The sequence below is a fragment of the Acanthopagrus latus genome, chromosome 21 (assembly GCF_904848185.1).
Source record: "Acanthopagrus latus isolate v.2019 chromosome 21, fAcaLat1.1, whole genome shotgun sequence".
In the NCBI taxonomy this organism is placed as follows: Eukaryota; Metazoa; Chordata; class Actinopteri; order Spariformes; family Sparidae; genus Acanthopagrus; species Acanthopagrus latus.
The window spans coordinates 8231801-8242858 of record NC_051059.1 but is presented as its reverse complement, the minus strand read 5'-3'; the positions used below and the strand labels follow the sequence as shown (position 1 = coordinate 8242858).

Here is an 11058-nt window from a genome sequence, read left to right as displayed (position 1 = left end):
CTGCATGCCGTGGTCGACCGTGAGTGTGCGTGGGGATGTTGATCAGTTATTTTTAAATGTACCTCTTCTTTTCTCTTGACCTCCACTGAGTCTTATCTTTCTCTTTTCTTTGATGTTTTTTGAAGCCTTTGGATCTATTTTAAAGCACAAGGTCTTTATATGGTTTGGTTGTTTTTTTTTTCTAGAGTTTCTTAAAGGTGCGCTGTGTAGTTTTGGGGAAGGTTTTTAATCAGAAGAGAGGGATATAGAGTGACTGATTTATGTCCAAACAGATTCCCTTAAATACTGTTTCAGATATTGATCTAATCTTTGTTATCACTGAAACTGATAAGAGGATTCAGTGACAGTGCGTAAGTTAAAAACCAGCTGCTACATCGGCTCAGGGCTGCTTCCACCTGTCTGCTCATGCTGTTCTGTCTCCTCCACTTCTGTGTCTGAACTTACAAACCTCTTTCTACACCCTTCATCTAATAACCTTTCAGATTTGACTTCCCCGCCCTTTCCTCCATCGTTCCTGTGGGAGCTGCAGTTTCTTCTACGGGACTGGCTCCCTCTGCTGGCTGTATGTGGTCAAAGTGGTTCCATTTCTTTTTAGCTCAAAATATAACAAAGATCCACCGCTCTCAGAATAATGCCTGACGGTGAATATGAGTTGTTAAGCCAAAGAGTAATTTTTCCTTCTAAGACCATTTTATGTAAAACAGAAGGATGACGAGATGAAAGTAAGGAGGAAAGGAAGAATAGCAAAAAAATGCACGACGAAGGAATTTATTTTTTAAACCCTTTTGTCCCTTTAATCATCTATCCTGGCTAAACTGAGTGTCCAAATAAAGAATCACAGTATCATATCACCACTAAAACTAAGAGAGGTTCTCTTTTAGGGGACAATTAAAGGTGCAGCTACACAGATATCACGTAGAAATGCTGCGAGGGGTACCTCTCAGCTCGTAATAACAACTGGATAACATCTTCTGAAGCAGTGGAGGAGATATCTGTGGTCTTGAGTCAGGCTTACAAGTCTAAACATTTAAAGGTGCAATATGTAAATATTTTAGTTGACAACGTGCAAAAAAGCAATCCTGTTGAAAAGTACCAGTAGAGCAGTTTTGACATTATGACATCTGGTGATGAGCTGTTGTTTGTAGCATGAGATCCACAGGACACCGACTCTGATACTACCCCATTAACAGAAAACTTTGATGATGGTGGTATTTTGGCGTTATGCTTCTGAGCTGCATGATGGGAAATATAGGACCAATCACCTTTGAAGCGTGACTCATGGAGGGGGGGACTACAAGTCAGGATATGTTTGCAGTCGTTGCTCTCACTCGGACTGTCAGACAGATGAGCAGTTAGGCTTGATGTTGTGATCTGTAGTGCTGATCCGTGTCAGCTTTGCTCCATCTCAGCGCCCATCAAATTTACTGATGGAGGAGGGCTATATACACACACACACACACACACACACACACACACACACACACACACACACACACACACACACACACACACACACACACACACACACACACACACACACACATAGAAATGTGTTTTACCACTCCAAATAAGCACTTTCTATATTTCTGAGGATTATGGTAATCCGCTTCCTTTCAAATCGCATCCTCTCGTGCTCTGTGTGTGTGTGTGTGCCTGAGGAAGAAACAACAGTATGAAATAAAAAAAAGGGGGAAAAAATCATGAAACATTTCTCTTTTTAGACAGCTTTATTTTTAGGAGGCAAAATGCTGTTTGGGTGTTTTTCTTTTAACAGATTTAAAAGTAGTCGTCCAGGATAAGGAAGTAAAACTGTGTTTTACATGGAATGTGACACATTTCATCACCTTACACACAATGAGAGCTACAGTACGTTGTTGTGGTAGAATCCCTTTTGTATACTACTGAACAACAAGAAGTGATTAACTCTCACAAAAGAGAAAAAACAAAACAACAATTTAAACAATCATGGAAGGCTCTGCGAGAGTGACAGAAACATCCTGAAACAGTGCAAAATCACAATGACAAGATCACAGGGCGCATAAATTAGACAACACAAATTATATGTCTTACAATAAAAAAAAAAAGTGTGGAAGGTGTTTCAAAACACCCTCATACATGCTCATACGACACACACACAGCGCACTCATTCACATGAAGATACAGACAGGAGGAGGCACCGGACACAATAATCTGAATATACATTCATGAAGTGCCCATTCATACACATGTGGGCTTATGTACATTACATAGTGGAATCAGCTTTTTAATCATAAAAGTGCTTCAGAGAGAGGAAAAGAAAAGGAAAGAAAGCTGCATATATATTTGTATGTGAACATAACATCCTGTCATGTACAGCATTTTAGCTGGATTGTTATTATTTTTTTTTTAACGGAATGAGAAGGCACCCTGTATCCCCAAACAACTACACTTTAGTTTATCTACCTGTTCACGCGTACGCTTGGTGAAAAGCCTCCGAGTACAGCTGGCTCTCTGAGAAGACACATGGGAAAGAGTTAAGAAGCTGAGGTCGACATTATGGGGAAGACGACATAAAGAAAAGTTTGCTGGTTTTGAATGATTTATGTAACGATTTCTTCGACTTCTTGTTCTGTGATGATACATTTTGATGTTAAGATGATTTCTTTTTTTCCCCCTTCTTCATCTGATTGAAAGCTCCAGAACAAAGTTAAGAAAGTGGACTGAAAATACAAGAGGGCACATGAGTGAGGGCTTCCATCAGCTGTAAATATTTTATACCTTATCAGCAGACTCATCGATAGGCTGAATATATAAAGATTTAAAAGAGTTCCACAAAGTGCTATTCCTTATAAATATTCCAAATAATTTTTCTAGCCGAGTAAAATATGTACATATGCAATATGTACAAACTCCTGGTCGTGAGGTCAAAGGTCAGGTGGTGTGCTACCTGCAGGTTCTGATGTTCACACCGAAGCTGGTGCAGTGGACCACCTTGGAGGTTTCAGCAGGTTTGATTTGGGTTCACTGGGATGTTTGTGTATGTGTGTGTGTATTTCAAGGTGTCTGCAAGGTAATTGTTTAAAGGAACAGTTCAGCACAAAATCTAAATGACATATTTCTCTTCCTCCCTTGACTGCTATTTATCGATCTAGATTGTTTTGGTGTGAGTTGGCAGGTTTTGGAGATCAGGCCATTTAGATGTCTGTCTTCTCTCCGATATAAAAGGAACTGGGTGGTGCTCAGCTTATGCTTAATAAAAAAGTGAGTAAAACTCTTTCTAGAAATTGAGACCAGCTTCCCATAAATAATCCGCCGACTTTATTGTGAGCAGCTTCATGTAGGAACTATTTTATTTAAACTTAACCACACCCTGCAAGCATACTTGAGATCTTAAATATAGATCCAGGGTCTTTGACATTTGTTTAAATATTATTTTTCCTTTATTTCAGACAAAGGTCTGTGGATTATCTTGAGTTTTTTTGGATAGTTGAAAAGTTTGGCACCACAAGCAATCTAATTCTGTTATACTGGAGAGAAGTCAGACATCCCTACTGCTGATATCTCCAAAACTCAACGACTCACACCAAAACAATCTAGATGGGTAGTTCAAACTGCATGCAAGAGCGCAAATATGTATTTTTGATTTTGGGGTGAACTGTCCCTTAAAGCTTATTTAAACACCTCTTGAGAATGTTTTTACTGAAATATAAAAAACATTTCACCTTTTGTCCTTTTACCTTGTGTAAATGCTTGTAGTTAACAATCAATGCCAAGTCACTACCTTCTTTTCAGCGTCTCCGCTCCGTCTATGTGACAGCATACAGTTCGTCCTTGCTGCTTTGACAGAGCGTGTACCCACAAACCCGAGGTCTCCAGCTCCAGCTCCAGCCCCTGCTCCAGCCCCACGCCTCCCTGTTCTTCTCCTCGGGCGGCAGCAGGAACACCACGCAGACGGCCACCAGGATGTGCCACAGCGAGTGCGTGTAGTAGTAGTTTTCCTCCGACTCGGCGAAAATGAACAAACACACCCCGATCAGGGCGCACAGTATCCCGGGGATCAGGTAGAAGACCCAGCGCTTCCAAGAAGGTGGGTAACATTGACGCCGCCGCACCCCTCGGTACACCTGTGGAAAAAACAAGAAGTTGTCTCGGCAAACCTCACAACGTACGTCAGATAGTGTTGTCCCTGTCGTATCGTGGAGTTTCTCTTACCCAGGCAGTGACCATGAACAACAGGGCACAGAGGACCGGGCCAAGCAGGTTCCACAGACCTTTACGGTCCAGCTGCATTGACATGGCTATCAGCAGAGCCCCGAGCAAAAACACAGTCTATACACAATGAAGGATACAGAAACAGAATATATCAAACAACCTGAGGCACTTAAATATCATTTTAATCCTCAGTAAAGTTTGATGACACTACGTCAGGATTGTAATCAGTGGTCAGTGTCTTACATATTTGAATGTGTCTCTGATGCGAGCCATGCACAGGATGGTGACCCAGATGGAGCAGACTGATCCCAAGAAGTCACAGTATTGTAGGGTATCGTAGTCCATTATACACATTACAGCTATGCCAGGCTGGTCACATGCATGGTAGAACTGGAAAGTGGAGAGAAGAAAGAAAAACATGCGAGTCTGTTAAAAAAAACAAAAGAGTCTGTTACTGAAGTAGCGATTAACTCTCACATCATCGGCTCTCATACACAGGTCTGGTGGACCAGGTCTTGTTCAGACTGCCAGAGCAAATTTTTGCATACTTGGAAGTGATTTTAAATGTGTTTGCAGTTGGATTTCTCCAAATTAATCTCAGTCCAACTCTCTGGCCAATGAAGAAGAGGGCGAGTCACCAGTGCAAGTAGTTGCTGTCACTGTCGTTACCGCACTAACCTAACGCAGACAGGCTGGAGATGTGTGGACACAAGTCCGAGCTGATTACATGTAAATTACGGGGCAGACTGTCAGTCTTCATGATGTGCTTAAAGAAACAAATCTGATTTGCCTGCAGTCTGAACAAAGCCTCAGTGACTAATCTGCCAAATGTTTTCTCAGAAGTGTAAATAAAATAACTCTGGGTGGTAACAATGGTTGAAATTTGTGTTTAATCTGGTGTGGAGTCATATGAAGATAACTTACATCCAGGGCGATAACAAATAACTCTACTAAGACACGGGTCGGCATTTATACAGCCACTTCTGGTAACAATGCACGATGAAGCATGGCAAAAGTTGGAGCTTTGTAAACATAAAGGATAAGTCTGTTTTGATTTACTGAGGCTTTCCTTTGACACAGCATTACCCCTTCAGGTCAAAAGAATCGGTAAGTATGATTATTCCCACATCTGCACACGTGTATGTGTGTTTCTCAATATGTGTTACCGTGGAGAAGAACATTGTGAAGAGGTAGACGGAGGCCTCGGTGATGTAGAAGCGCATGACGGCTACCACGATGGCGGGCAGGAAGGCCAGGTTGCTGAGCGTGAGCAGCAGAGCGGCCGTCAGCTGGCGACGGTAAGACTGAGCTGTGGAGTCGTCGGTGCAGCCCCAGCCGTTCCAGCCTACACACACGCAATAAACCAAATTATTGCTTTGTTGAATTAAACACTAAATTACAATAAAGGAAGCAGGAAGCAGTGAAGCAGTTTCTTTTTGTGAGTGTGTGTGTTAGAGTCGTACCAGCCTTGCAGACACAGGCAGCGTACAGGTAGCTGTAGGATCTCAGCAGTCTACATTCTCCGTATGTCCCACAGTCCTCGACACAAGCACTGAGAAACACCTCTGGGACCACAGACACCAACGATGTGTTACCACAGTCACTGCTGCAGGGAAAAACACACATATTTAATTATTTAAAAAACACTTTAAACAATAAAAAAGACAGATGATAGCTCATCAAACTCAGTTTCAACACTCTGGGACCTCTAAATGTGGAGTCAAATGTTGTACTTCCACCCTGACCCCTAACCCTTTTCACACAGTTAGATACAATTATTATAAGCACTCCTGCAACAATAGTTTATAGAAAATAATCATTATATTCAGATGGATTTTGATTGGCTGTCTGTGTTTCTATGGTTCCTGAAATCACTCTGAATGTGATCCCAAAGATATCGTTCACCACTGTCATTATAGGAGGTAGGTAGAAATGATTTTTACAAAATGATACATGGTGCTCTTAATAGACATTTTTAAATCAGTAAAAAATGCTTAAAGTATACACAGCATACACTTGCTGCTGCAAGGCTTTACAACCAGCACTGCTCCCAGTAGACCTCACTGTACACTGTGCAATACAAACTCTATACTCACTTTGGTTTGCATATGTTTATACTGTATAATTTTTTTTACTATTACTATTGTTTACTGTGATATTACTGTCCTTAGGCTGCTGTGACAAAAAAAATTTCCCTGTTTGCACGATAAATAAGGGAATTTACATTTGGATTCTGAAGTGTGAAAACACACTTTGACGTTACGCAACGTTACCTGTTACACGTGAGCTGCAGGGTGAGGTACCATGTTGTTGACTGAGGGAAAGGCAGCCTGACCACGGCTTTAGGAACACTGGCATTCACATGAGCACCATATCCTCCAAACAAAGCTGCAGACACACACGGGAGAGTCAATCTTCCTGCTTAGTTCTGTATTTCTGGACAATAGTGTATCAAGAAGGAGTGATTAATTTATTGAAATTCCACAACCGATCTGATCAATACAAATCATATATATCACAAGCTAAATTTGAATTTATATTACAATTATTCTTGTTTGTTGTCTAGAGATAAGCTACCATAGACAACACCTATTTCCTCATAGCTGCATAAAATATCCATCTGACAGTGTCTGAGACATAGAGAAGTTGGAACAGATCCCAGCATGCACTTGGCAGAAGTCAGAGAAACACTTTGAAAGATTTTCATAAACTTCAACAGGTGTAGAATGTCTTTGTGACAACCTTTAACACCACACGCTGTTATAAAAGACATAACCTGTCTGGTTTACTCAATACAGTATTTATTATTATTTCCACTGTATTTCCACATGTTCTATCTTGAAGTTGTCTGATTAATGAAGCTACAGAAGGTGTTTAAAGCATCGTGTGAATGTGAATAAATCATTCCAGTGAGCTGTGCTACCTGTGCGACAGGGTTGGGAGTGGTTGAGTTGGAGGACTGGAGCCCAGGGAGAGAGGCAGGCCACCACATTGCTGCTGTTCCCCAGGGTCACATTAGTCTAAAAGACACACACACACACACACACACACACAAACACCTATTAATACAAAAGAGCAAAATCACGCACCTCTCAGTTTTAACATGCTTTGTCATACTGTGTGTGTTTGTGTGTTAAGCTAATTCGATGTTACTCACAGTGTTGAGTGTGAGCTGCAGGTTGAGTGTACCACCAGTAGCCTGTGTGTGCAGGGGGTAAGTGAGCAGTGTGGGGTGCGTGTGCGTAACGCTGACGTTGGGCCCGTTGACGGCAGTGAATCGCAGCGACAGTACATCCACCTCCTCATACAGCACGGGGATGCTCCACACACACGCCAACGCCGGTAGCGGTGTTGATGCTGATTGGTTGCTAAAGGCGACTGAGTCTGTAACCACTGAGCTGTTGCCCACTGATGTTGAGTTACTGTAGCTGCTGTTGCCGCGCAGCTTGTTGATGTCGTCGTCTGCTTTGAGGCCGACACTTTTTGGTTTACATCCCACTGTGGCAGACATTAACACACACACACACACACACACACACACACACACACACAGGTGGTGGATTAAAACAGAGTGTGTGAAACATGTGTCAGTGGTGTGTGTGCGTGTTTCTGTGTTCACCTGTGTAGTTTGAGACGATGCTGAAGGTCACAGTACGGTTGTCTTGGCTGCTCTGCACAACAACACGTAACCATGTGTCCCAAGGTGGGTTAGAAAGAGCTGCAGAGCAGCCAATCCCTGAGCAGTTCACTGTTAACGGGCCGCGGTGCAGAGAGGAAGAGCCCAGCTTGAGGACCAGTGAACAGTTTCCACTGTCTGAACCCTCCCCTGAAGAACAGTCAGCCACAGAGACGGAGAGAGAGGAGGCAAACTCTGGAACGTACAACCTGAGACGGACAAGAATACATTAAAGTTAGTGTACTTAACGCACCATTATGTGACTTTTCCACCTCTGTCTCAGCCACTCTGCCCCTATCACTTGTTTTTGTTCTATGTGACTTGAGTGAGAGGGTATGATCAGTCTTAAATACACATTAAATACACATATTACATATGACAAATTGTTACAGAACAAATTGTTCAGAAATCTGGGGGGTGCCAACTTGCACAAAATGCTGATTTCTACATAATGCTGCTTTAAATACAGTAAGTTTATAATAATAATAATAATAATAATAATAATATAGCACAAAGGATGAGAAGAGAGAAAATAAATCAGACACTTCTTACTTAAGGCGTGCAGGTCGGTCGGATGCTGCAGTTTGTTGGAGGAAGGTGCCCTGCTGTAAGGTGGGAGTGTCCACCGCTCTCCTGACTGACAGCTGAGGCTGGAAGAAGTACGAGCAGGACGGAAAGCCCTACCAGAAGACAGAAATGTTATTTTGTATATAGAGATGTAGGCGTATACTTACTCTTCACATTATAATACAATGTGTTGGACTTTAAAGGTACCCTGGGTAGTTTTGGGGAAGACATTTTGATCAGAAGGGAAAAAATCTTAATTTATTGACTTGACTGAAGAAGCGAAAAAAAAACAAAACACTGTCATAAGAGGACAGCACAACTTCATACTGTGTTACTTGTTATAGTTGCAGGAAGTTTTTAAGTGGCCACTCAAATTCTCATACTAACTAATTTTGCAACAGGAACACAAGCCATTAAGAACAACACAGAAGAATGCAGTTTAGCTACCTTACAAAACATACAATCCACATACCCACTGCTCCGGTGGAACAGGTTAGAGTTAAAGGGAAATTTGCATGTCGAGCTCTGATTGAAATACCGACACTTTACTGAGGCAAAACAAAACTCTTATTCAAAACTTCTTATTTCAATTAGCACAAGTGTTTGCGCACATATGGAACCAATGAAAAGATCTTATAAAGTGAGGACTCAACAGTAATAAAGGCCAGCAGGTACTGTATACAGCTGGACACAAACCTTCTGCTCTATGCGCCCGTCATCCTCAGGCAAGTGGGCTGCGACGTACCAATCGCCAGGAGCGGGATTGGAGAGGTTAAAGGTCGTGGAGCTGTGCGAAGTCACCGGCAGGATAAGAGACAGACAGGGGCTCCAGAGTGTGTGATTGGGAAACCTTGATCCTGTAGGGTTTATGACTGGAGGGGCGCCCCATCGAATATGGCTGCAAGACAGAGAGAGGCGTGAGCTTGAGAGGAACAAGCAGCGGCAGGAACTGAGACTCAAATGAATAGCAGGGATGGAGGGATGTGATCAGGACGTGTCTTACATGGTGACATTGCGCTGTCCACAGTGGAAGTTGTGGCCCTTGGTGACAGTGAAGAGCCAGCGAGCGATGGCGGTCTCCTCCGGTATGTGAAACCTCTGCAGCCTCACGCTGCCGTACCAGCCGTACTTTGACAACTTCTGAGCTGGTTTGGACGAAAGCTCTGACACAAACGTCATTTGTCCATCTGTAGGGCCAAACACTTCAATAAGAAAGTGCACAAACTGTTTTTCTACCGAGTGTGGTGAAGTCAGACTCATAAGTAAACATAACTTACTGCCAATGTCTTGTACATCTAGGATTATCATTAAACTAGTGTGAACAGGCAATTATTAACAGAGCATGCCATTTAGTCAATGCTTTTGTGTCTATGTATGTTAATGCAGAAATTATTTACATTTTTACATGACTTTTTTCAATTTAGTTAAATTTTTTCCGATAAGAGTAAAACAGAAAATAAAGGTCAGAAGAGAGAAAGCATTTTTGGAGTCTACTGATACACTTCAATAAGGATAACCTGATTAGCAGTACAGTTGTAAGACAAATACTGTGTATATTCATGTTGTCATCCTCATACTAATGACAGGGCTCACAAAACATGTCTTTGACAATGTGCGGGCGAGTGTTAGAGACAACTATAGAGAACGCAAACTGTCAAAAGGTCTCTCTCTTGTAAACTAACAAGTCGAGGTAGTTAGCAAACATGCTAACACCAGCTTCTCTCCGGAATTCGTTACTTCTGCTAAAAAAACAAACACTTGCCGTCTCCAAATGTCCAAGCCGTCAGGGAGACGAAAAGGAGACCACGTAGAAAACTAAATTCCATGTTTCCTCCGCGGGTGTCTGAACCATTACATCGTCCTTGGTCCACCTGTAATGTCGCACAAACCGAGTTGCTAACGGGACAACATTTTACCTGCACAGCACTTCCGGATTTCCACATAAATACGTGACGTCACGAGAGCCGACCTGGTCCGTTTGCGGCCTGTCGGAAAGACTACAATCGCACACATGAACGACCTTTTAATAACAAACTTGCATGTCTTGTATAACTCATGTCCTTTTAAAAGAGATGATGATCGAATCTCATTAAAGTGACATAAAAAGCCACATCTTGTGTGTTTTAATTTGATTTTAATACGTAAAAGCTAAAAAAAACCCAAAACAAAACAAAACAAAACAAAAAAAACAATGAGGACAACACATGCCCACTAACATGAGGCTGCTGAAATGAAAATATATTATGTTTAGTACATTTAGTACATTTTCAGGTTGATACATTTATTTTGGGTCACTAGCAAAGTATCATTACATGATTTACTGCTACAAAATAACCCACATCAGTTTTCTGTCATCATATCTAGTGCTGCAGAACTGTTTTCCTCCACTGAAATGCTCCCTCCTCTCCAACGCCCAGTCTGTGATTGGTCAGCTGACACACGCCTGAGCCAGCACAGCTTACAACAGCAGAGCGGATACACTTAATCAATTTGTGCGTATCAGGTGCCGTGTGATGTCAAAAAGTCACAAAATTAAAGGTGGGACTACAGCATTGTTTTCTGTGGGAAGGAGGAGCTTCTGTTGGTGCATGCTTTCACATTTTTAACTTTTACATGCACAAGAA

General features: G+C 42.1%; 1 protein-coding gene across 1 annotated transcript; it reads right to left on the bottom strand.

Annotated features, from left to right (window-relative positions):
* Nucleotides 1-1712: 1712 nt before the first annotated feature.
* Nucleotides 1713-10361, bottom strand: pgap6 (post-glycosylphosphatidylinositol attachment to proteins 6). Its single transcript, XM_037084751.1, has 13 exons — nt 10197-10361; nt 9438-9621; nt 9131-9332; nt 8420-8547; nt 7811-8076; nt 7349-7689; nt 7115-7211; nt 6465-6579; nt 5655-5797; nt 5358-5536; nt 4435-4581; nt 4192-4308; nt 1713-4103 (listed from the first exon to the last, which is right to left on the bottom strand). The coding sequence occupies exons 1-13, from the start codon at nt 10258-10260 to the stop codon at nt 3786-3788; spliced, it is 2301 nt and encodes a 766-aa protein (XP_036940646.1). The 5' UTR covers nt 10261-10361; the 3' UTR covers nt 1713-3785.
* Between the last annotated feature and the right edge of the window lie 697 nt (nt 10362-11058).

Excerpts from the sequence above, each read along its gene's own strand:
- pgap6 (XM_037084751.1), bottom strand. The coding sequence starts at position 10,260 with ATGGAATTTAGTTTTCTACGTGGTCTCCTTTTCGTCTCCCTGACGGCT. Across the intron at positions 8,077-8,419 it reads GACCGACCTGCACGCCTTAA|GTTGTACGTTCCAGAGTTTG; the intron begins GTAAGAAGTGTC and ends TGTCCGTCTCAG. Across the intron at positions 5,537-5,654 it reads TGCCTGTGTCTGCAAGGCTG|GCTGGAACGGCTGGGGCTGC; the intron begins GTACGACTCTAA and ends GCGTGTGTGTAG.